Source organism: Miscanthus floridulus, chromosome 12 (genome assembly GCF_019320115.1).
Source record: "Miscanthus floridulus cultivar M001 chromosome 12, ASM1932011v1, whole genome shotgun sequence".
Lineage (NCBI taxonomy): Eukaryota > Viridiplantae > Streptophyta > Magnoliopsida > Poales > Poaceae > Miscanthus > Miscanthus floridulus.
In genome coordinates, this window is record NC_089591.1 from 9,821,827 (window position 1) to 9,848,864 (window position 27,038).

General features: G+C 44.7%; 1 protein-coding gene across 1 annotated transcript; it reads left to right on the forward strand.

The window, feature by feature from the left end:
* Window positions 1-7,088: 7,088 nt before the first annotated feature.
* On the forward strand, window positions 7,089-22,765 carry LOC136495536 (homeobox-leucine zipper protein ROC6-like). Its single transcript, XM_066491442.1, has 12 exons — window positions 7,089-7,100; window positions 7,169-7,367; window positions 7,676-7,933; window positions 17,944-17,975; window positions 18,621-18,868; window positions 18,961-19,078; window positions 19,658-20,209; window positions 20,305-20,406; window positions 20,491-20,715; window positions 21,390-21,564; window positions 21,666-22,084; window positions 22,361-22,765. The coding sequence occupies exons 1-12, from the start codon at window positions 7,089-7,091 to the stop codon at window positions 22,763-22,765; spliced, it is 2,745 nt and encodes a 914-aa protein (XP_066347539.1).
* The last annotated feature ends 4,273 nt before the right edge of the window (window positions 22,766-27,038 follow it).

The following is a 27,038-nucleotide window of genomic DNA, read 5'->3' on the forward strand; positions in this document are numbered from 1 at the left end:
CGGACGCGCCATCGGCGGGCAAAGAAAGGAAAGGGGAGGAGCGCGTCGGGGAAGAAAAGGAAAGGGACGGTGGCGGCTGATGGGTGGGGCCAGGAGTGCACTGAGGGAGGAAGAGGCAGTGTGCGGTGTCTGACCGAGTGGGCCGGGTGCTTACGCGTGCGAGCGACGCGCGGGGCAGGCCAAGCAGAGCGGCCAGAGCGGAGTAGCAGGCGCGCGAAGGAAAAGCGCCGAGCAGCGGGCCGGTGCGGGAGCAGGCTAGCACGCTAGAAAGAAGAAGGGGCGTGGGAGTGGGCCAGCGACGAGCTGGGCCGAGGCTGAGTAAACGGGAAAGAGAGGGGGAAAGCGGCTGGGCCGCCAAGCAGCGGGCCAAGCCAGGAAGGGGAAGGGAGAAGAGGGCTGGGCCAAATCTGGAGTTGGGCTGAAAATGAGAAAAGGAATATTTTTCAAATACAAATCCTTTTTTCTACTTTGAGTTTCCAAATCCAAGCCAATTTCAAAACAAATTCAAGTATGTTTTCAATATACTTTTCATCTCAAATATAAATGAGTAATTTTTGGTAAGTTTCCAAAAATAAATTTTACAATTTTTTTAAATCCTCTTATTTTCAATTTTTCTTTTCTTTTATTTCAAAGCCATTTTTAATTTCATTTCAAAATAATTTTAACCATTTTGACTTTTCAATTAAAACCATTCATCCAATAAAATCAAATGCAATGGCATGTATGCTCAAACATGTTGCTACCTTATGATGTATTTTAATTTGATGAAAATTTTTATTTCCCTATATTTCTTGTGCACAAAAATTCTAACTTAAATCATTTTAACTCTATTTCAAAAGAGGCAATTTTTAGGGTGTTACATTAAATCTAGGCACAACCAATGGTACCAGTTCATAGACATCATTTACACTTTAGAAAACATAATGGTCAAGCCCAAATAAATTATTTAGATGCCTTTAATAATTTATTTGGACACTAAGGTAAAATAAGAAACATATATCAAAAGTGTACAGTAAATTCTAAGAAAATGATAGTAGCGTACATATGACCATAAAAGTCTACTGTACAAATTTTATACCATTTGGATAAGTATAGCCATCTCTTAAAAAATGACAATTTCCACAGGCTTATTTTAGCAAAAATAGTTTAGCCTAGTGAAAAGTGTCAAACAAACAGATTTCATATTTTTGTTAGTTTCATCCAAGCACAATAACACCGTGTAAAACTTTGCATGATCATAAGTTATGTATTTTTGCCCCATTTATTTTCACTAGAAACTAGCAATTAATCCAGGTTAAATAGGAAGACCATATTACAGTTATACCTACAATAGGTTTACCATTTTTCCTAGTTATAGCATGTCAACACAAGACCAGTAAAATTGGAATGACAATTTTTGCACTTCCCTAGCTCAAGATATGCATTTTACAAGATGGAAACGAATTTAAACGCATTTATCTAGCCCAATTTAATTCCCCTAGAAAAATATCCCAAACAGTAGGTTTCATATTTTTATCAAATAGTACACTTCATAAAGAATCCAACAAAATTTGGATCACTCAATTTGGACACTCCTAGCTCTAGATATGAATTTTTGAAGTTTGCTACAAAATTTGGAATAATAAATATAGAAAATCAAATTTCAAATCGAGCTCACCTGCTAGGTGAACCTGGTCCAGTGCACCCACTACGACTGACAGCGGGGGCCTGTAGGTCAACAGGTCCCATCCGTCAGTGACACAGGAGCAGAGGACAGCGCTGACCGGCGAAAGCTCACCGACGGCGAGGTCTCTGGCGAAACCCCAGGCACCATCGTGTTCCTCTCATCAATTCGCACCTAGGGGTACCCTAGGTTGGTTTGGTAGCTCATCAAAGCAAGCTCACTGGCAAGCATGGCGGACAGCGATGGTCGCACGGTGGCATGTCGGCCGTCTCCAGCCACGATAGGCTCCGGCAAGAACGACCCTACCTCTATGGTGACCTAGCACAGTTCTAGAGCAAGATCTAGCCATGGTGGAGCTGTGGGGGAGCCTGACCACATGCACAATAGCACGGCGGCACCTAGCGCACATGGTGGGGCTCTCCATTCTGGCTAACCAATGGTGAGAGGTGGGTCTCCATCTTTACGGTAGGAGCTAGGGTTCATGGCCATGCACAAACATCTTTGAGTGGGGGATGGTGAGAACTAGTGGTTGCTGGCTATGCCGAACTTGAGCTCGTGGCCATGGCAGGCTTGGCGAGAGCGGCGGTGCGTTCTCGCATGATGGTACGGTAGCATCTACCCTAGCTTTGGCCTGAGCAGCAGTGACCAAAGGCAACTACAAACTAGAAGATAGGAAGGCGAGAGATATAGTGGAGTGGCCTAGCCATGGTGAGCTAAGAGCACGACGGCGCTCTAGTGATGTCACGGTGGCGGAAATGGCCATAGGCCTTTACCTTAGGCTCGAACGACAGCTCTACTAGGTTGAGGTGGTAGAGCAGAGCAAGGTGTAGCTATTGGCGTGGGTGATTTGGAAATGGAGCGGTGAGGGCTACGAGTGAGCTTGATGAAGCTCACGACGGCAATGGCACATGGCTTCGCCACGATGAGAGGGAGAGAGCGAAGTGAGGCGAGTGAAAGCGAGTGGGAGCGAGCAGCAGGGGCATGGCCCTCTTGTCTGCGCGCTGGCCCATCTAGCCTGGCCGTCACCAGTGTATGGCCACCACGTGCCTACCACATCCTGGCGCCATCGACCACTGACGCCGCGCACATTCGTGGCCATCAGGGCCCGGCGTGCATGTCTAATAGAGCAACTTTGTGACCATGTAACTCCTAATTCATGGTGAATCAATGAAAATGGTATTAGTGAAAGTTGTAGAGCTATGTGAGATCTATAACTTTGCTTTAGGGAGTAACATCTAATTCGTCATGGTTAGCAAGTTACAAAGCTCCAAAGTGGTGCACTTGAAACTAAAATCAGCATTTTGGACTTTGCAAAATTTCTATGTCTAGAAACAACATTTTGTTGATTCTTGTGAGCCCTATTTGGCTATGTTAGACACTAAATTAGCTCATGACCCTTAAATAAAGTTTGTTCCACATAAGATAAGCTACAACATTTATTAAGGGTGCACTACCATGCAAACACTCTATATTATAGTTCAACTTTGGTCAAAGTAGGATAATGAAAAATGACATTTTGAGTAAACTAGGACTTTGAAGCAAAATTGGCCCATGTCATGAATACAAACACTGTTCCATTTACCATCCTAGACATATCTATGGTGTTTTGTGATGTCACAATTGTCGATGAAATATGGTTGGCAGTCTACCTAGGGGTATGCTCAAGGTAGTAGATTGTTGGCACACAGATGCGTAAGCTACAAATAAGATGGTGACGCAAGACAGACATGAGGTTTTATCCAAGTTCGGCAGCCATGAAGGCGTAATACCTACGTCCTGCGTCTGATTATATTGCTGTATGTCAATGAGAGATGTTTTTTAGAGAGGTCCCCTGCCCGTCTTATATAGTTCGAGGGGCAGGGTTATTGATCTGGAAACTAATCCTAGCCAGTTACAATTGTTATAGGTGGCCGAATAAGGATTCGTATTCTAACCGACCAGGATCTTGCTTGACCTCCAAATCTGCCTTGATTCCTTGCGCGGGATTCTGAACAGATTGACCAGGCCGTGCGTCGTCTTCTAGTGGACCAGACCCCCTGATCCGGGCCGGCCCAAGCCTAGCCATAAGGGTATAGGGGTTAATACCCCCACAGCTAGTCCCCGAGCACCATGTATTATGCTGCGACACGCCGTTCGATCTCCTTCAACTAATGCAATCCATCGTCATGTCATCTCCAATTGGTTGAAATATTGACCAATCGAATATGCCAGCATTCTGGTCAGAACAGAAAGTAGTAGACCACGATTATAGCCGAAGATTCCGATTGTCCGAAGAATGCATGGTGCTCTAAAGAAAAAAGAAAAAGATTTCTTTCCTTATCAAGTGTGCCCACTTGTATTTCTAAAAAGAAATGTAAGTGACCCTTGGACAATAGTAGTTCTGGCGAACAGTCAGAGCGTAGGGGTCGATAAAATAAGCACATTCACCACAAGGTGAAGTGTGCCCACTTAGTCCCCGAGCCTGGTAGTAGGTGACATAGGCATGTGGTGCTAGGGTCTAAAAAGAATTTCCACTGAAGTTAAGAATCCAATCGTCGTACAAGCAATACGAGATGCATCGGCAGGTGCATCGTACCGATGTAGTCCCCAAGCTTGCTGGAAGGCAAAGTATAAGCCTTGTAGCAAGGTCCAAATAAATGCCTCTCGATTGTATGTGAGTACAAATCACATGTAGCCGAGGAGAGCAGTCTCCGAGCAGTGGTTAGAACAGTTCCCGAGCAGTATAGTGGTCGGAACAGTCCCCGAGCACGGTTGTGGTCGGAATAGTCCCTGAGCATGGTAGTGGTCTGGACAGTCCCTGAGCACAGTAGTGGTCTGGGTAGTCCCCGAGCATGATAGTGGTCTAGATAGTCCCTGAGCTTGATAGGTGCGGCGAAGAACCAAAGAACCAAATACCACTTGTATTATTATTTTGTGTATTTATTTATCTTCCTACTCTATAAAGTCCAATCTGACATGTCTGGTCAAAAAAGTAGACGGGTATAGCACATCATACTGCCTTCTTGTCCTTTCAAGCAAACAGTTACATGGCACCTGTAAGTAGGTGCGTCAGCGTGGGCCCTCTCACACTGGTAACAAAGAGGTGCATACACTGATAACGAAGAGGCGCATATATTGGCATAGATCTCAAGGTTGTGAAAACAACCGTCTGCGGCGCGTGCGCACGTCTCCCAAAAATCTCGGGCAGACAAAATGGAAGAACTCTTGGTTAAATACATTATAGAATTGGTAAGTTACTTTTTACTGAACCCCATTACCATTCGCCGCCACAGCCTTCTTCTTCCTCTTGCTAACCCTAATACCTCTAAAATCACCACCAATCAATCCTCCACCGTATACTCGTTCATCAGCAAGGTCGGATTCATGGTGAAAAGTGACGCCTAGAAGAAAGCAGGAGTCATGGCGAAGGAGTGGTGGAAATCAAGAAGCAACGAGCAGACCATCGAAGACCTCGTCATCATGGGAGTACTCCACAACAAGGAACTCGCAGGATGGCATACGTCGGAGGGTGAGGGGTACCCCGATCCACAACCAGGTGAGATTGTGGTTTTCAAAGACTTCTTTAAGTAGGGTTTTGGGGTTCTAGTGCACCCTTTCCTTCAGGGGCTCTGTTTGTACTATGAGATTGGGATTTGCAATCTGCATCCCAACTCGATTCTCCTTGTCTCCACCTTCATTCATCTTTGAGAAGCATATGGCGGCTTCTAGCCCCATTTCGACTTCTTTCGCCATCTTTTTTGTCTGCAGAAGAAAGGAAGCGGCGGCTCGAAGATAGCCAGAGGTGTGTACCTCAACCTCCATGACGGAATGAAGGCCCAGTACCTGCACTGCCCTTGGAACATGTCGCTTGACGACTGGTACAAGAAATGGTTCTACATCCACGAAGAGCCAAACACAATCACACTGTGCAACGTGGGGTTCATTCCAGAGAAGAAGACAAGCTAGTCAGAGAAGCCCGAGCACCTGGAGCAGATTTCAGAAATACTTGGGATGATCCCATGGAAGAAACTAGATGGCTCGAGCATGGTCAGGAGCTTCATCAGCCGATGGATCCAGCCCTGCCAAAGGAGGGTACATCCTGGCTATGAGTACCAAGGAAGCGCAGACCCGACGAGGATGAGGCAGGAGGCGCTTGACAAGATTGAGGTCAGGGCTAGAATTAGAGAGCTATTTAACTTGGCTGATCCAAATTATGTCAGATTAAGCGACATCGAGCACGCTTTCAAGCTCGCCCGACCTCCCTCAAAGGTAACTCATCTTGCCTTGTACCCATAGTCTTATATTGTAATAGGAACTTACTGTGTTATCTTCTATTTGTTTCCTAGATTAATGGTTGGGATAGAGCAACAGTGTTTGTGTCATCACCCCTAGGCATAGATTGGCTACAAGTTGCTGACCCAACCACCCAGACCAGTGCTAGGGTCGAAGACATCGACTGGGCCCTGCTCGGAGTTAGAGAGGAGGCAGCGGCCAAAGCTGCTGGTAAGCGGCCGGTGGCTAGCAAGTGTCGTTAGATGATCTTTACTCTGTCGAATGATGACACAGAGGAGGGAGAGGATGCAGACATCTTTCGACTCGTCCGTCGATAGAGGAGGAGGCAACTGGAGCTGATGGAGCAAGGTGGCTCCTCTGTGCCGGTGGGACCCACATCGCCGAGCACTGCGGCATGAAGGACAAGCGGCGGAGGGGTCGAGCACCAAGCCCCAGCATCGGTGCTAGATGTAGAGGGAGACCAGGTGTCATCCGCACAACATGTGGAGCAAGCACGGCCAAAGAGACATGACTTTGCCACATCATTCAACGCTTCCAACATGTAAGTATTTGTAACTTTGATGTAAGCATGCAATTTGTATTGATTATGGTTGCCTTCTGAACTTATCTCGGATGTACTAGTTCGGCGTCCACCAAAAATCCGGACCAACTAGCTGGGAGTGGTGTGGCTCCGCCATCAATTTCAGAGAAGACTGCCCAGCAGCCGGCCATGGAGGAACCCATAGCAGAAAGTCTGCTGGATCCTCAGAACACAAGCAGTCAGACAATAGTCCCTGAGTAGGGGGTCGAGGGAAGAGCCAAGCCAAGCACAAGTGCTCCGAGCACTAACCCTGCTGAGGGCAACACCTCAGCACCAAGGGTAACAGAACAACCCAAGGAGCAGTGGCCAGAGGTGATAGCACATAGCACGTTTGTCGATGCTACAGCCCGTGGGAAGGCCATAGTGATCGTAGAAGCTGCTAACTCTAGACCAGCACCGATACCCAAAGAAGAGGCCGAAGAGGACAAAGTAGAGGAGGTCCTAGGCCATCCACTGGACAAGCGACAACATGTATATGTGTTGCACTAGCGGAATGACCAATGGGTTGTTCATGAGGAAATCCCAGAGGTCGAAGAGACCATGAAAGTATAACGAGTGGCGAAACGACTGGTGATGGAGGTCCAGGTATGCTTTGCTTCACCACCTGATCTTGCTGTCTAGTCAAACTTTCTTACTTAGCTTTTTGCACGCAGGACTTAATGATGACCGCAAGGTACCGTAAGAAATGCTTCAACCAGATTGAGGGGATCACTGCAAGCAATAAAGAGCTGGCGGCCGAAGTGGAACACTTGCGCCACCAACTTGAAGCCGCCAACCATGAGAGGATGAAGCAAGAATCCCAGAACCAGAACCTGGTCATCCAGCTCAGTAACAAAGAGCAGGAAAGAACAAGTAAGTAGTCACTTTATTGCAATGAGTGCATGACAAGTGTTGTTGCGTTGTTGGTAGTAACAGCTGTAGTGCAGGCTTAGAAGCCGAAGTGATCCGTCTCCGAGAGGAGAACAGTCGTGCAGTCATAGAGTGTGATCGCCTAAAGGAGGACAACAGAAAACTGGCGCATGACCAGTCATAGCTCCGAGACCACACGACCAAGATGAAAGAGGAACTGAAAAGTAAGTTTTCCAAACCCCTTTGCTCACTTTTGTTGCCTGCCTTATCTTGTCGTGGTATGACGTTTTAATAGCTTGTGCGGTTTACAGTTTTAAAAGTTGATGCCAAGAAGCGTCTGGAGGCCATGATAAAAGATCATGACGGCTGGAAGGCGCAGTGTCAAGAGATCACCAAGGATTGGGACACATGGAAAAACCGGTGCCAGGAAGTGGCAACGGGCATTTTGCCGGTCCTCGACCTTATCGATCCAGCGCTTATAGAGGACATGCCAAAGACGCCACAGCTCGGACTGGTTGATAGATGCCGAAAGGCATGGGGATGCTTCCAGGAGTTCGTGAAGGAGGCGGGTGAGTACATAGGCGCACATATGCTAAGCATGGTGTGTGCTCACTATCCCTTGATCGATCTCAAGCGCCTGGGGGCTAGATACCCGAAGGAGGTAGATCCAGACAAGGCTAAGGAGCTTCGGATGACCCAGCTGGACTTGTCAACAAAAATAATTGGTGACATTAACCTGTGTGGAGGTGGGTTAGCACCTGTCCAGGGTACGCCATCGACAAGTCATCTGGAAGCGCCATCAGTTTTAAGCCAACTGACAAAGCCTACGGTCTCGACCAGCCAGGCATCGGTGGGGCCATCTTCTTCAGCTCGACCAGTACAAGAGTCCCCAAGACTCGAGCATGATGTCAGGCCTAGCGAGCAGCAGGTGCCGCGTGCCCCGACCAGCCAATAGGATAGGCTATAGCTGTTAGAAGAAGATGTAGTTGTGTTATTGTAAACTTAGACCTTTTTAGGCAAGCTTGTAATAATGTAATTGTATATCAGCATAAGCTTGTTTGTTTTGTAGAAAACATATTTAGGCTTGGATCTCGTGTTGGTGTAACTAAGTGAGAACATGTTAGCGTTCTGTTTAGTTGTACCAGTTTAGTCGACACGTCATCCTGACAGGTTTGTATGGCCCTGGTTTGTCCTATGGTCAGAGTGTGAGGTGCGTAGCCTGTGCACACGTAGACGCATGCAAGTCAAACCAGAGGGGACCTACCGATCACCCATAGCGTAGTGAGTAGATCCCATGCACGCATTGGGAGGAACCAGAGACAGGGCCTGCTCTGAAAACCTGGGAAGGAATGGTGGTCGGTTTTGACTAGTTGAGTTAGGATAACAATAGACTTCGAAGTGACACATTAGAGTGGTCGGAGAAATCATAATAGCTTTATTGAATTAAATGGAAAGTACAAGAAGAGTACATATCTTAGTAGTTAAGCATAGAAACGCCTAAGCTTGTCGATGTGCCATGAATTGGGTACGTCTGTACCGTCCAGGTGAGCTAACCTATAAGACGTTGGTCGTGTAACTTCCTTGATCATGAAGGGCCCTTCCCATGGAGTTGCGAGTTTGTGGACACCAGCTTGATTCGTCTTCCACTTCAGTACTAGGTCCCCAACCACAAAGAACCGCTCCTTAATGTTCTTGTTATAGTACCTACGCAAAATAGCAAGGTATTTGGTTGTACGTACGCAAGAATCAAGCCACTTCTCTTATGCACTATTCACTTCTAGCTCCCACACCTAATTGGCCTTGTCTTCATCGAAGTTCTCTACCCATGCTGATCTGAAGGCTATATCTGCTGGGAGCACTGCCTTAGCATCGTAAACCATAAAGTATGGTGATACGCTGGTATTGCGACTGGGCTGGGTTCTGAGGCCCCAGACCATGGCTGGTAACTCTTTGATCCATCTTCCAGGAGCCTTGTCATTTTCTCTATACATCCTCTTCTTAAGTGCGTCCAAGATCATACCATTTGCCCACTCGACCTGTCCATTAGCTCTAGAGTGCACCACCGAGACGTATTTTACTACTATGCTCCTTTCATTGCAGAAGTCCCAAAAAGCGTTCTCGGTGAACTGAGTACCCAGATCAGTGATGATGCTATTGGGTATGCTAAAGCGGTGGATGACCTGGTCGATGAACGTGACAGCCTTTTCTGAGGATGCCTATACCAGAGGCATGTACTCTATCCAGTTAGAAAATTTGTCGATCAGCACAAAGACACATGTAAATTTCCTAGGAGCTGGTTTGAAGGGCTCGATCATATCCAGTCCCTAGCATGTGAAGGGCCAAGAGGCTGGTATTGTCTAGATCTCGTATGCTGGTACGTGGATTCTCTTGGCGAAGAACTGACAACCCTCACAATGGCGGACTAGCTTCTCTGCGTCGGCTACAGCTGACAACCAATAGAACCCTGCTCGGAAAGCCTTGCCAACCAGCGTTCTTGAGGCCGCGTGGTTACTATAGGAGCTAGAGTGGATTTGGTCCAGGAGATGTTTGCCATCCTCCTGGGTTATACACTTCATCAAGATTTCCTCCTTTATGTTCTTTCGCCATAATTTGCCATCGACGAGCAGATACTGCTTACTGCGACATATCAGGCATTTGTTTTCTGTCTGATCGGTGTAACCGCTACCATCTATCAGGTACTTGATGAAAGGTACTCTCTAGTCAGGCTCATTAGTGGTTGGAGGCGGCTCAGTGGCGTTTGAGGCCGGAACCATAGCCACCAATGGCTGGTCTAGAGGCTTGATGACCGTGGGATCTTCCTCTTCGATGGAAGGCGTGAGCAGGTCTTGAACGAATACGCCATGTGGGACTTTGGCTCGGGATAATCCTAACTTTGACAGTGCATCTACTGCTTGATTTTTGTCCCAGACCACGTGTGTGTACTCGATGTCGTAGAACTTGCCTTCTAGCTTTCTAATCGATTTGTAGTATGCATCCATCTTTTCGCTGGTCGTTTCCCAGTCCTTATTGAGTTGGTTGATGACTAGAGCCGAGTCTCTGTAGACATAGAGATGTTTGACACCGAGCTCAATCGCAATGCGCAAACCATGTAGGCATGCTTCATACTCAGCGACGTTATTAGATGCTGGGAAATAAATCCTGAGGATGTACCGGAGCTGCTCCTTGGATGGTGACACGAAAAGGACTCCTGCTCCTACGCCGTCAATGTTGAGAGAGCCATCGAAGTACATCTTCCAATACTCATTGGGCCCCTAAGAGGCAGGTGTGCTTAAGTCTGTCCACTCAACGATGAAATTAACAAGTGCCTGAGACTTGATCGTAGTACGGCTTACAAATTCCAAGGAGAAAGGGCATAGCTCCATTGCCCATTTGACGATGCGCCCGTCTGCATCCTTGTTGCGAATGATGTCTCCTAGAGAGTACTCGGTCATGACCACCACACGATATCCGTCGAAGTAATGTTTCAACTTTTGGGATATTATCAGTATGGCGTAGATCAGTTTCTAAATCTGTGGGTACCTAGTCTTGGATTCATTGAGTACCTCACTGATGAAATAGATTGGTCATTGTACCTTGTAGGCGTGGCTAGGCTCATCGCGCTCCACCACCATGGCAGTGGAGACCACTCAATTAGTTGCCGCTATGTAAAGCAGGAGGGTTTCGTCTTCTCTGGGAGCAGTGAGGACCAAAGGTGATGTAAGGAATTGTTTCAACTGTGTGAAGGCAGCGTCTGCTTCCTCTGACCACTCAAACTTCTCGGATGCTTTGAGCAGCTTGAAAAATGATAGTCCTTTTTTGCCTAATCTTGATATGAAATGACTGAGAGCAGCCATGCATTCGGTAAGCTTCTAGACATCCTTCACCTTTTTGGGTGGCTTCATGTCTAAGACAACTTTAACTTTCTCTGGGTTAGGGCATATGCCATCATGACTGACGACGTTGCCAAGCAGTATACCAGAAGGAACACCAAAGATGCACTTCTTTGGGTTTAATTTCCATTGGAATGTATTAAGGGCTGCAAAGGTGTGTTCCAGGTTATCAACAAGGGTACGTGCTTCCTTGGTCTTGACAACTACATCATCAACATAAGCCTCAATGAGGTCATCTTTTATCTCGTCTTTGAGGCAGGCCTGTATGGCGCGTTGGTAGGTAGCCCCAGTGTTCTTGAGCCCGAACGACATGGTCGTGTAGCAGTAGGTGCCGAAAGGCGTGATGAAGGATGTCTTAATCTGGTCATCCTTTTTGAGAGCGATCTGGTGATAACTAGAGTAGCAATCGAGAAAGGAAAGCAGCTCACAACTAGCGGTTGAATCTATGACCTTGTCTTTAGGGCAGTGTTTGTTGAGATCAGTGTAATCAATGCACATTCTCCATTCATTATTCTTTTTGTGTACAAGAACCGGGTTAGCTAACCACTCTGGATGATACACTTCTTTGATAAATCTGGTTGCCAAAAGTCGTGTAACTTCTATCCTAATCGCCTCCTTTTTGTCGCGAGTGAACCGTCGTAGCTTCTACTTGATAGGTTTGGCCTTGCCATTGACATTCAAGGAGTGCTCGATCTAGTTCCGAGGTACACCGGGCATGTCAGAAGGTTTCCATGCGAACACACTCACGTTGCTCCTCAAGAACCTAACGAGCGCGTCTTCCTATTTAGGATCTAGGTTGGCCCCGATAAGGGCCATTTTGCTAGGATCATCGTCGACCAGCTAGATCACCTTGTGCTCCTTGGACTTGATGTTCTTGCGTGGAACCTCAAGCTCTGGGATCTCCAGGTGGTCGGCTAAGGTCTTCTTGGTGTCGAGCATGGTCTCAGCCATGCGAATAGAGAGGTCGTGAGCCTCTGCTATTTTGAAGCTATTGTCCTTGCAGGTATAAGCTGCGTATACGTTGCCCCTGAGAGTTAGAACCCCTTTCTCGGTAGGCATCTTGAGCACCAAATACCTATAGTGAGGTATGGCCATGAATTTGGTGAGCGATGGTCGACCAAGGATAGCATGGTAGGTGCCGTCGAAGTCAGCGATTCTCCATGGTATGGTTTGACTTGGGATGGAGCTGGCAGGGCCCTTTCAATGCTTTGGCATAGTCCTCTTCATAGTTATGACATCCGCCACCTTTTTTAATGGTGTTGACCTCGCCGTCGTCTTCCCAAGCACGCTTGCCCCTGTAATCGTCATGGCGGTTATGCTGCTGATTACGCTGGTCGCGGTGGTCGCGGGAGTCGTTGCGCTAGTTGCGGTGGTCAAAATTGTCGTTCCGACCATGGTTGCTGCGGTAGTCATCGCAGTGTGGGGGGTGGTCAGAGCGTGGAACCCTTGCTGCTTCTTCGATGATTATCTTTTTAGCATCGTCGGCGTCCGCATATTTCTTAGCAGTGGCCAGGAGCGCTGTGACTGATTCAGGTCTCTTGCGGAGGAGCTTGTCCCTTAGGGCATCGTGGAAGCGGAGGCCAGTGATGAAAGCCTCGATTGCCTCGTTGTCGGAGATTGACGGGACCTTGATGCGCATCTTCGAGAAACGCCGAACGTACTCGCGCAGTGGCTCATCTTTCTAATCTCGAATCCGCTGTAGATCATATTTGTTGCCGGGTTGCTCGCAAGTAGCAATGAAGTTGTTGATGAAAACTTGCTTGAGCTCCTACCATGAATCGAAGTAGTTCGCCAGCAAGCTGACCAGCCATTGGTGGCCTGCATGGCCGACGATGACTAGAAAGTAATTAGACATGATGTGCTCGTCAGCCATGGCTGATTTGCACGCGGTTTCATAGAGCATAACCCATAATTCGGGGTTCTCCTTGCCGTCATACTTCTAAAGTTTCTCGAGATTGAAGTTCTTGGGCCATATGACTTGGCAAAGGTGAGAAGTAAACTGCTTCAAACCCGGAGGGCCGTGGGTAGTATCGTATTCCATACGGCGATGGCTTTCGTGGGATGCACGATCGTGGGCTCTCTGGTTAATGCGATCGCGCAAATCGCGTTCTCTGAGGTAATGGCGGAAATCGTTATTGCCATCGCGGCGATCCCGGTTGCCACCCTGGTTAACCCTACGACCACGATTATCACGGCGATTGTCACGGTTGGCATGGTGGTTGTCGTCCCGGTAGTTGCGGCGGTTATTGTCCCGACCACCATCATGGCCACCGTTTCTGCCTTGACGGTTGTCTGAGGGGTCATCATTGCGCGAGCCACGTTGGTTGGGTGGCTGTGAGCGACTTGAGTACTGGCGGCTGTGGCTTGACTCGACTAAGATGGATGGAGCCCGGGCTTGATTTACAATCTCTGCGGTCTGGGCCATAGCAGCCGTCATGTAAGCTTGTATATCATCGCGAACTGCCTGGGTTTCTAGGGTATTGGGTAGTCGTTGCATTGTCACCATAGCGATAGCTACGTTGGCGCTTGGAGTCCTGAAGACCTGTTTGTCCCCACCCTATCGAAGGCATTGTTAAGGTCATGTGGTTGGACCCTTATGCATCGTGCCTCCTCTTCTGCCTTGGCTTCGATTTGTCGGTGATTAAACCGGTCAATATTGCGTGCTTCGTGTGCCAGCCTTTCTCATTCTGTTTTGCCAACTGCCGGTGGTTCGTCATTACTGACAACATTGATCAAGTCCCCTCGCCTTGGTGGGAAAGACGGAAATTGTGGGAACCCCAGGGCGTGGTCTAGGATATCCAGATCGTATTCAACGCCTTCATTGTCATGATGCTAGAGCTCGGTGTGGACGGAGGCATTAGATGCGACGCTAGACGAGGAGCTAGAGCCACCCTCTTGAACTGTGTGGACGAATCCTTCTTGATAATCCTCAATCCAGACCATGTTGACAAAGTTGCGCAGGCCATAGGGCTGGGCTTGGTAGTTCTCCATCGAGGCTTCGTACTCGAAGAGCTGGAGACCCGTCGCGGAGGCTGGCCGGCGACGAGCGGAGCGCCCTTCAGGAGTAGATGTGACCACGAGATCCGTACCGAGTCGTGCAGGATGACTGGCCCGAGCTGGTCGAGTAGATCTGTTGTCGGTAGCGATTACCTGCTCATTAGGTTGACTTTGAATTGAACTTACCAGAGCTAGGGTTTCAGCGAGTTTGGTGCCGACCCGATCGATGGAGTCGAGTAGGTCGGTGTTGTTGATCTGCTTCCCTTTGTAGCGAGGAAGCGGACGATGGGTTGTTGATGTGGCTGAAGACGATGCGAGCGTGGCTGGAGCCAGATCCACCATGGTCGGAGCCGTAGCCGATGCAGGTGAAGCAGTGGTCGACGCAGATTGAATCCGTGCCTCCTCCGTGGTCATGGCGATGAAGTCATCGGAGCCAGTGGTCCAAGTGATCTGGCCGATGGTGAACGTGAGGCCGTTCGGCGTAGCCATGGAGCCGGGGATGATGACCATCTTGTTCGCTTGGAGAGCAGTATGCACACCCCCTACCTAGCGCGCCACTGTCGATGAAATATGGTCGGCAGTCTACCTAGGGGTATGCCCAAGGTAGTAGATTGTCGGCAGATAGTTGCGCAAGCTACAAACAAGATGGTGACGCAAGACAGACACGAGGTTTTATCCAGGTTCGGCCGCCGTAAAGGCGTAATACCTACGTCCTACGTCTGATTGTATTGTTGTATATCAATGAGAGATGTTTTTTAGAGGGGTCCCCTGCCCGCCTTATATAGTCCGGAGGGCAGGGTTACAGATCTGGAAACTAATCCTAGCCAGTTACAATTGCCATAGGTAGCCGGATAAGGATTCCTATTCTAACCGACCAGGATCTTGCTTGACCTCCAAATCTGCCTTGATTCCTTGCGCGGGATTCCGAACAGATTGACCGGGCCGCGCGTCATCTTCTAATGGACTAGACCCCCTGATCCGGGCCGGCCCAAGCCTAGCCGTAAGGGTATAGGGGTTAATACCCCCACAACAACCATCTCTTGCATTGGTCATGCATGATCACAAGCATAAGCATGTATATAATCAACATCACATGTGATAATATGTTAAGAATAAGATGAAATTCCATATGCTCATATTCATGAATGCTTGGATGATGCTTGTGCTGATGAAATGCAAGTGTCAAATGCAATGCTTAATACTAGGGTGTTACAATGAGTGCGCTCCTGGGGCCTCACGGTGGTGTGAGCGACGACCCCCACAACTTTGTAGTTGATAACTTTTTTATTTGAAATCATCTATCCATGGAAAATTATGTTTGAAGTTCTCACATTTGAAATTCTAATTTTTCAAATGACTTTAGATAGAGAAATGACCAAAACGAAAGTTGTAGATCTAAAAAAGTTATAGAAATTTGTAGTTGGCAATGTTTTTATTTCAAATCATATATCTATGCAAAATTACGTTTGAAGTTATAAGAGTTGTAGATTTCAAAAAATTATAAAACTGTGTAGTTAAAAACTTTTTCGTTTGAAATCATCTGTACATGAAAAATTATGCTTAAATTTTTCAAATTTGAAATTCATAGTCTTCAAACTACCTTGGATGGGGAAATGATCAAAAGCAAAGTTGTAGATCTCAAAAAGTTATAAAACTTTGTAGTTGACAATTTTTTCTCTTGAATTCGTTTATTATCTCAAATATTCATTTTAAAATGCATGGAGTGGCAAAGGGAGAGGCTTGTGAAGGTTGAGGTCACGGATTCGAGCTCCGCGGCCAAAAATGCGTGGCTTGTGGAGCAGTCTGCGCGTGTGTGTGCGGTGGCCTGGTGAGTCTCCGGGGATTAAAAAATTATTTTGCTATTTTTTAGCCTAAATTTGAAATGGTCCCTACAGAGTCGCCGACCGCCCCAAAAAAGGCCGTTGTAGTAGTGTAAGGTAAAAGGGAACTTATTCTAGCACATTTTTAATTAGCACAAAAATGCCAAAATAGACAATGGTTCTCCAATATGAACAAAGCAAATCTTAGCAAATATTTATTTTTCATTTTTGTAGTTATAAATTTAGTAGATTCAAATACCAGTTATATTTAAGCACTCAAGGAAAAATGGGAGCATGGCTTGAATGCGATTAAACATTACCCCAAAAAATCATATTTCACTATGATACGAAATAAATGTTGCAAACTAGTGCTACTTGTGACACTCATGAAATGGAGCATGCCGTGCTGGAATTGACGAAGAGATAAGTGTACACAATATTTCAGACACTCATGAAATGGAGCATGCCGTGCTGGAATTGACGAAGAGATAAGTGTACACAATATTTCAGATGCCGGAAATAAATGTACAAATCTCTCTAGATTGCATTATTTAGCAGTGTAAATTAATTAATGTGTACGAAATATATTAGCTGTGCATTTATTCCTTCCTGCATGCTTTGACCAGTCAAGTCTTCTGGTTTAGTCTCACCTCTATCTAACTGTTGTTTGTTTGTGCCCTTAGAGACCCTTAAATTCCTCAGTAGCTTTTATTCAGACCACTCACACAGCTAGCTATAGGCATCGATAAAACCCCAAGGCTCAAGTTATTCTTTTTTTTTTTTGGGAATCAAGGCTCAAGTTATTCGGTCACCAAGTTCGAATTGGGGCCCGTGCTGGAGATCCCACCTCTCTGCAGCAGTTCTAAATCATTCTAGTGTGCTGAGGACAACTCCTGGAATCAAAGGTATACTTACCTGGAGAAAATTCTAAGTATCTCTTTGCATCTTTTAGAAGTACGTCCATGATTTCATCTAATCGTAGATCTCTAATTTCATGGGAAGAGAGCTATGCAATGCAACTAGTTGCTCTATTTTCTTGCGTGTGAAGAGAGATGTCTTTAATAACTATGGGAAGAAAAAGTCCGTGAGTACATCAAGGTCCACGTGTACGCCATATTGCACAATGCACGGGCTTATTTTTCTAGACGAGCAAGTTCAATTCATGGGACATCCTATTGCCCTATCTCTCTGAACATGACAACACACAATCTCCTCTGGGAGATCCTATTGCGCAATTGTTACCAACGACTTGGCATCATGAAACATACTGGACTCCACCTCAGATCCACTCGTCCTCAGTTGAATGCATTAACATTCAACTCAGATCCTAGGACCAGTCAGTTTCCTAAATTGTTATACACGCACTTGGAAAGTATCCTGTAGATGGTCTTTCTAGAGACTAACAATAGACACAACATTCTTCAGAACTTGTAGAATTCACGACACTCTACAGCACCGGCCTGATGTATTTCCGTGTTGCAGTAGATGTTAACAGTATAAGGATACGAGCAATACATGTTTCAGTAACACTGACATTCTTCAATCAGCAAAGATTTTCCTAATAGTCTGTGTTATCAACCTTAAGCATTACCCAGTTACTACGGAATAACTGTGCTAAAAAATCCATATATTTATATATATACTGCCCAGGGTCTTGAATTGGCGCTATATGAAAAAGAGTACTATGTAAAATTTATTATTGGTCAAGGGTTTGCAAAGCTTGCGGTTTATTTCTAATGTTAGTTTTTGTTGGTCCATAAGCATAGGCATTAGGTTCACCTCCACATCCAAAAGATTTTGAAACAACAAAAAAGTTATGAGAAAAGGAAAACTTATTGATTGATACTAGTGACTGAATTCTTCCTTCTTTAGGTTTTTTATCTTATATTACTTTGCTTTTCCAGGTGCCTTCACATGAAAATTTTGCATTACAGTCTCCTGTTCTAGCGTTCCTCAAAATCATAGGCACACCATGTCGTCTGTCTAAAGAGTTTGTTCCATGTCATGTGTCAGTCCATTTATCAGTTCACTGACTCCAAGGTTGTCTTGTGCTTTCAAATTATTGACAATCTATCATTCTATCCATATATGTTACTACTGATCCGAAGTAATTATCTTACACCATACTCTATATATGTGTTGCATACATAGTTCACCAAGAGTATATACCTTCAATTTATATATTTTGTTTCCTACTTTTTTTATTTCGTATGGATACATATACACCTATTAAATACTTTAGAGCTAATAACCAATACCATGATATGAAAAGTATTTTGAGGTACGTCAAAATTCAACACCATACATATATATGAAAGAAAGATAATTCTCTCATGGACAGAGCTAATCACTATTTTTTTTACTTGATGGGTCTATCTCTTAAAGCAGTCACATCAAACGTTAAAATTTGGCATGGTGGTTAGCCTCTGATTTTTTCAAATATTTTATAGTTTTTGAATAGTTCATAAAGAGTGTTTGAATATGATATTTACTGTTTATGCTACAATGTTTGATTTTCCCAATTTTAATTATGCTTTTCTTGTTATCAGGTTACTATGGAAAATGAGGGGCAGCAGAACAACAATAATGAACAGGATATCGGTGTCAACATGGGAGATGATGAGTTAATCTACCTGCCATTGGACATGAAAGAATGTGATATGGACGCTCTCATGGGAGAAGAGGATCACTTGAACAGTGATCAGGCTATGGGTGGCGAGGAACACAACATCAACAAGGGGTCATCATCCAAGCGTGCCAAACGCTTCAATGTGGACCAGCTTCAACAACTTGAATCGTAAAACAAACACATGCCATAAACATGAAACCACTGAACATTTTTGTACCCATAATATATTGTGTGAGCTTAGCTCTTCTTTTGTAATGCAGTTCGTTCCAAGAGTGTACCCACCCAGATGATGGAATGCGTCAGGAACTGGCTGCCAAGGTTGGCATAGAAACAAGGCAGGTCAAGTTTTGGTTTCAAAACCGACGCACTCAGAGTAAGGTATATCTCTAAGGGCATGTATAACGTACCTAGCTCGCTGCCATGGCATCATGGTCAGTAACTTTTACCATCTCCATGTCATTGTCTTTAATTTCAATAAAAGCTTCATTTAAAAAAAAAAAGAATCGTTGCCACGTTGGTGCACAAAACACGCAAACCAGGGTTCTTGTGGAGGTAATGGAGCTCTCTCAGGCGGAAAATACTCCCATGAGCTTCATGTGCATTTGGGAGTATTGTGCTTCAGATCTAAGGGAAAAAACAGAGAATGGATGTGCACATTGTGGCCAAGCGTTGCTTAAACAGCCATCTGTTTATTTTTTTTAAACTATCTAAGCATATTTTAATGGTTGGTACCATTGTGTGAGTTACGCCGGGCTCTTCAATATATGCTTCATCTATTCTATGCCATTAAGCATCTAATTAAGCGTCCTTGCATTGACAAGCCTTATAGTAACTTCATAACTATAAATTGCTGTACAGTGTTTTGTTCCCTTAATTTTCATTCACAATTGCTTAAACATGCTCATGTGTCATATGAAAAGTAGTTACATGTATTAATTCTTAAGTTCAAACAAGCAGGTGAAGTCCTGTGGAACTGAGAACAACAAACTTCGGCAACAAAATGCTGAACTTCTTGCAAAGAAGAGGGAACTCCAGGAGCATTTGAAAGAATTGACATGCCGCAGATGTCGCGACCCAACAGCAGAGAAATGGCAGCTGCTGGATGAAAATGCCAAGCTCAGCGAAATGCGCGGGCGCGCCATTGCAGATCTTTCCAAGCTCATGCAGGAGGCAGATCTTCCTCCCTCTGTGACACCGGAGGATCTGGCATTAGTTACTTCCATGAACCCATTGTCCAGCAATGTTGGTAGCAGTAGCACCAACAACCAGGTTACACTTCTCTCATATGCTGAATGTGCTATCAATGAGTTTGAGATTCTAGCAAGGAATGGTCCGCCATTGTGGCTGCCTACCATCGGTGGCGACATGCTCAACAGCCAGGAGTACACCCGCCTGAGATTCCCAACACTACATGGGATCCGCCCACAGGCATTTGTTGTGGAGGCCACCAGGGACACTGCCATAGTTAGGGGAATAGCCTCAGACATCTTAGGCATCCTCACTGACGTGGTAATCTTGATGCAACCATCTACATGTACCAACATCCCATCAATAATGCATGCTAAGCTAGCGTTTTAATAATGCCTTTGCATGGTATTTTCCAGCCACGTTGGTTCAAGACGTTCCCTGGAATTGTAGCAGCTGTACGGGACTACCACGTCGTCTCTAGTGGCATTTTTGCTTCAGGCAATGGGCTAATTCAGGAGGTGAGCTCATGCAACATCTATGTATACATGTATATGTTGATCATGAGGTTGATGATCTTAAATGATTTTATGGAGCTCCTGCAGATAAATGTAGATCTGTCGGTGGAGTCACCACGCCCGCCACTTCGCAGCATGCAATTTCTGAGGATTAGCAAGCAGACTGCAAACAGGGACTTTGATGTAGTGGACGTGTCCTTCAATGGTGTCCATGGAATTCATGAACAAGAAGGAAGCCAAAATAAGCACACGAGCTGCAGGTTGCTGCCCTCTGGTTGCCTCATTCAAGACATGGGTGATGGCTATTGTCAGGTACTCTAGTAGAATTGAGAACACAAAACATTGGAATGCACACATGATGTGTGTGGCTTTATTATTTAATAGTTGTAGCTATATATTGTTTGAAATTTTGGCAAAGGTGATTGTGATTTCATAACATTCGATTGTATGTAGCTTCATTTTAATTTTCATCCCTTCCAATTCTCTGGACACACATGGAAATTGAAGAATATAAAAGCTTCATTATTTATCAGTAGAAACCTGAGTGTGCGTCAAACTAATTTCACAAAATTATAAAACAACTTCCCCAGTATATATGGTATAGATTCAAGAACATGTATTGTACGTCTTAAATTTTCTGATCAATTAACAACACTCAAATATTTGTACTTCGTTTCAACAGGTCAAATTTGAGTATATGTTATACAAATTCATGTCGAAGTCTGCTATTTCTGATGTTCTCATAATATAAATAAATATTGGTTTCCTTTTAAGAAGGAAATTATAGATGTTGTATACCGTAGGATTCATATTTTATAAGCATACCTTTTGTTTGCATGTGTTTTTGTTAATGGGTGAAAATATCTTTATTTATATTTTATACTATCATAGTATAGGGTTTTCGCTAATAAGAAGCTGTGATGACATTACAAAGTATGAGTATATATGTTTTATGTCTCAATATTTTTCTGCATTAATTGTTTCAGGTGACATGGATTGTCCATGCGGAGTACGATGAGACCATTGTGCCACCCATCTTTCGACAATTGTTCCGGTCTGGGCAGGCCTTCGGCGCAAGCCGTTGGCTTGCAGCACTCAAGAGGCACTGTGAGTACATGGCTGTTATCCATTCCAGCCAAGTTCCAAGAGGTGGTGGCTTAGGTAATTAAAACAAAAACTCAGTGCATTCACATTTCATTTGAATTGAAATTGTCTAAATATATAGCTTAGTCATTTGTTTAATTTGTTATGTAAACTCATAGGAGCGGTCGCCATATCTGCTCTGGGTAGATGGAGCCTCTTAGAGCTGGCACAACGGATGATGGCGATCTTCTACAAGACTACATCCGCGATGGCCACTGTAGAATCGGGCAACATTGTCACCAAGTCGGCTGGCCACAGGGGCTCTGCCAGCGAGATTGTTGAGCCAGCTGTGCGTATGGTATTAGGCAATTATTTTGGTGCCATGAATGGAGAGCCATCGTCCCTCAAAGTGCTGAGTGCCACCACAACTGTGTGGTTGCCAGGAACGCCTCCAGAGCGTGTTTTCAACTACCTCTGCAATGGGCAACGCCGTGGCGAGTGGGATACCTTTGTTCATGCTGGCGCAGTGCAAGAGCTAAGCTCTGTTGCCACATTCCCCCACCTCCGTGGCAATGTTGTTTCTATTCTCCGCCCCAATGTGAGTATGCCAGCAGCTTGTTTTCTCCCCCATTTTGCCTCTACCATGGTTTGAAAAGAAATTGGTTTGCTTTCAAGAAAAGCTAACTTGCATTTACTTGAAGCACTTAAGGTTGAGTAAAACATATATAATAATATAGCTATTTATCAGCCATGATGATATTATAGGTTAGTCCACGTGAAGTAATAATCATCACTTGCCAACAAACCGTATATGTCCATTTCATCAAACACTTGCTAACCGGTATATCTTTTTGTGGCATATTATACACTGCAGGTGACTAACGAAGCTAACAACACAACGCTGCTCCTGCAGCAGGAAAGCATCGATGTCTCATGCGCACTAGTTGTGTATAGTTTTGTTGATAAGACCATGATTCGTTCCGTCATGGGTGGTGGCGACAGCACTTCAAGCTTTGTCCTCCTGCCATCTGGATTCGCCATCCTCCCAGATGGCCATGGCAAGCCTCACCATGCTGCTGCCAACTCCTCCAGCGCTCTTGCCGGACACAACAGAACTGCAGGATGTTTTCTTACTGCAGCCTACCAGGTACAGGTGCCATTCAATAATCTTGGTCACCCAGATGTACTGGGGACCTTTGAGAATGCTGGAAAGCGGATCTGCCAAGCGATAAACAAGATCATGGCTGCTGTTGGGACGGATATTGTTGTCCCAGCCTAATGTGGGCTTTATTTGTCGGGCAAGCACCGCGTGGTACCATTTGGGTCTAGATCGAGCAAATTTTTCTCTAATTTCTGCAGCAGCTTTGTTTCTGAAAGACCACCCCATACTATCGTTATCCTTTAAATTAGTTTATCAAAATTTGAGAACCATTTTATTTTTAAGTCTATACATTGTGGGTTGAATACATAATGTCTATCATGAACTAATTGTGTTGGTTTTAATTATGTCAGCTATGTATGATTTGTCGTGATGCTCTAGCTAATGCTGTTTCGTGAATTGTCATCGATTAGGGATCAGTGTTTCACGTGTAGGGATTCAGAGTGGTAGCACATGGGATCGACAAGGATTTGTACTAGTTCAATTACCTGATATCCTATGTCCAGTGTAGAATAGCTTCCTTTTGATGATCATACGTGTGGGCGAATGACTATGAATTAGCCTACCGACCGGGGTAGACCTGTTATAGGATGGACATCCAAATCCAATCAAAACAATCCAGCCAGCATTCAATCAAAATTAAGCTCTCATCCAATCCCATTCAAATAAATTGGCCCCATCATCCAATCCAATCCATTCCAACTCCTCTTAGATCCAAAGTCATCCAACATCTATTTGAGCCTGGCTTGTTGCGTAACCTGCACCTCGTGTTTGAACCGTCCTTTGCTGGGTCGTGGTGGCCACCAAAACTGGAGCCCTTTGGCAGCACCGTCTAGTTTTGGTACATCAACGCTGACAACAAGGTTATCCTGATGGACCTTGTGACACAGGTGATGATGAGGACATGAGCTCCATGCATACGACCATGCTTGGAGACTTACATGGAGACCGAGGAGATCAGCAAGGGTATCTAAAATGAGAAGGAGGCCCAAAGCTTATCTGGTTTGAGTTACCAAGGTGGAGGCCCAAATCAAGTTCAAGTCCACCTCGGAATCCAGGAGCCGTCCCGGATAAAATTGACGCCTAGGGCGCATATAACTCGGTTTTTAACGATCCACATATGCATGGAAAAGATAATTTGATAAGATAACCAATGGTTTTTGTTTCACGTCAAAACTCATTCGGAGTCGACGGGAATCGTGGAAACAAGTTATCGTCCAGAATCTAATAGGGTGCTGCGACACCGTCTTTTGATTCGTTGGGCCGTGTATTATCTTAGAGCCTATTAGACGGCGCGTCCAGGGGGTGACGCCCTAGACTCTAGAATTAGCCACCGTCACACTCGTTAGGGTTGAGTTTTGTTGCGTTCTTGTTTTTCTCATGAAACAGGCATTGTTCGCTGAACTTGCAATGCCATAATCACTCATATTCTTGATCTTGTTCTCCTGTGGCGACTAGTCATTTCGAATAAATACTTGAACTCCTTATCATATTCATAAGCTTCATATGTACATGCAATTTCAGACTACGTGCATCCTGTTCTTCCTTGTGTTCTCGATTACCTTGCAGAAAAGCCTTCTCGACAAGGTGAATTGCGTTGTGTATGGTTGATAACCAATGGAGCAACGATGTAATGATTATGAAGATCCAAATCAATCTTGATTCGGAGCCTAGATCGTGAACGTCGAGTTTTTCACGAATCAAACTTACCGTACCTATCGAAGATCGGTCCGCATCTACGTCAGGTGCTCCCGACCTTGGAGAACCTCAAGTCCGTCCTCTGTCCTCCCTGTCACAACTATCGTGGCCACGAGCATGCTCGGCATGTCACACCTGTCTTCCCAGCAGTGCATGTTCTCTTAAGGTGGCCACACCCGTGATGCTCTGATTGCCTCGTACCTGTCGGTGAAGAGCGCACCACTGCTGGTGAATGTGTACCCGTACTTCGCCTACTCGAGCATCGATGGCAAGGAAGATGTATAATTTATGGTATTCAAGATGAGGGATTGCTACCTGGCTCGTTTTCCCAAGGTCTAAACCAAATAGGCCAGTACGACAGGCAGCTAATTATTAGAAACATGGGTGTTGTTTGGTTGTATAAATGTAATGTCACACCACCGTAGCTAGTTTTTTGTGGTGGATGTAGATGTTCTATATAGAGGCGGTTGGGTCACCTGTAAGCTTACGTTGCTAGAAATTAGCGTTTTGTACAGACGGCTGCCTAACCACAATTAGAAAACGTATTTTAAGAGGTGGTTGGCAACAATAGCCGCCTCTACAAATTAATTTTTATAAGTCATGTAGAAATCATCAAAAAAATCATAAATCAGTCCAAAAAATAGCAAAAAATCTTTAATCCGAGGACTCATCAGGCAGCCACACAAATGATTTTTTGTGTCTTGCTTGCCAGCAGGAATTTAAACTTGAGACCTGTGGCCACACACATAACTCCTCTAATCACTCCACCCAAAAATAGTTGTGTCCACAAGGCATACACATTCCCCTTCTATTAACTTTTCTAGATTTTAAAATGGGTATTTGGGACCCCAAAATGAATGCAAACAAAAAGTTTTTCAACTGCAAAGTTGTTGATATCATCGAGTAGTACAACTTTGATTTTGGTCGTTTCTCAATACGAGATCATTTGAAAATTTTAAATTTCAAATATAACAAATTCAAACATAATTTTTCATGGATAAATGATTTCAAAAGAAATAGTTATCAACTACAAAGCTATATAACTCTTTGAAATCTACAACTTTGATTTTTGTCATTTCTCCATCCAAGGTTGTTTGAAAATTTTGAATTCCAATATGTGAGACCAATTTTTTGAACCATAAATTATTTCAAATCAAAAAGTTATTAATTGCAATGTTTTATATCTTTCGAGATATTTGATTTTGGTCATTTCTCCATCCATGGTCACACTAGTAGAAATCTGCACTTATATGATGAATGGCTTTCATCACAAACGAAGCCAAGTTCATCATAATTCAAGTTTTATGATGAATTTATGAAAAAAAATCGTTTGTCAAAAATGAGGCGTCACATTTGTACATGTATGATGAATTCAAAAAATTCGTCATAGAAGTGATTTGATCTGTGATGAAAAACTGACCGTAATAGAACTATTTTTGCATGCGTAGCAGGGGCAGCCACGTTGGTGGGTGTTTTCGTTGGAGATGCTTTCCACGTGTACATGCTATAGCTGGTTGCATTGGAGATGATTCGGGTCATGTGTCACCTTCTTATTGGATAATGTAGCCATCTCTGGTTCATGCACGTTTTAGGTTCTTACTGGACCACGTGTCTGGTCCTTGTTTTTCCACTTGTCAGTTTTTTATTGGCACACATTTCATGTTGCGGTTGGATCACGTGTCACTTCTTCATTGGACTATAGTCATTCTTATTGGTCTGCGTGGTCGTTTCTTATTCGACCACGTGTCACAGTGTTGTCTGTCCACGTTTCGTATTTTTACTTGGCCATATGGCTTGATGACTTCCTTCCATGTCTTAGATTTTTAATAACCCCTGTGTCGTGTCCTAGATATTTCACGTGTCATGCACTGCCCACATGTTGCATTTTTATTTGATCACGTGGCCTGTCCTGGTTCTACAACATGCAGAACATCATTTCATCAGAAAAGTAATTTAAGATCATAACCTGGCAATTAAATAACAATTAATATTTCATACATCGACAGCAAGCCATTGACAGAGTTTCACCATATCAATCCAGCATATGAGATATGAGCCTAGGGTACCCTCACCGACCATATATCTAGCCCATCAAATGGAGGACGATCGAGGAGGAAGCCTACGAGGACTAGGCGCAACTACCAACTTGGACATCATGACGTATCAAGGATATCCATCATCATCATAGCTATGGTAGTATAGAAGTGATTTGTTGTAACAAACTCAGAATCCAATTTGTTGTACCTATCACCTTCGCTCTAACCCTACCCCTCTGCCTATATAAGGAGGAGTAAGGACCCCATGATCATCACGTCCACCATGACACCATCGCCTTATTCCAATCTACCTCATAGCTAGGAGCAACAGCCCCTGTAACAGAGCATATGAATACAAGAAGAAGTAGCAACTAGACATATGGCTTTTACTCTCTTCCTAGCAACCTAAACCAGTATAAATCTCTGTGTCTCGTGTGCGACCATCTAGATCAATCTACACGATCACGTTGCTAGGCATTGCTAGAGCTAAACAATCCGACAGTTGGCATGCCAGGTAGGGGCCTTTCACATTCAGATTAATATCATGTTTCAGATGGGAATCATCATCAACATCAACGATGTCGCAAAGAGGATGCCACCAGGTGAGAAGATCACGTTTTGTAGCCTTGACTTCATCACTGACTAGTTTGGGGACTTGC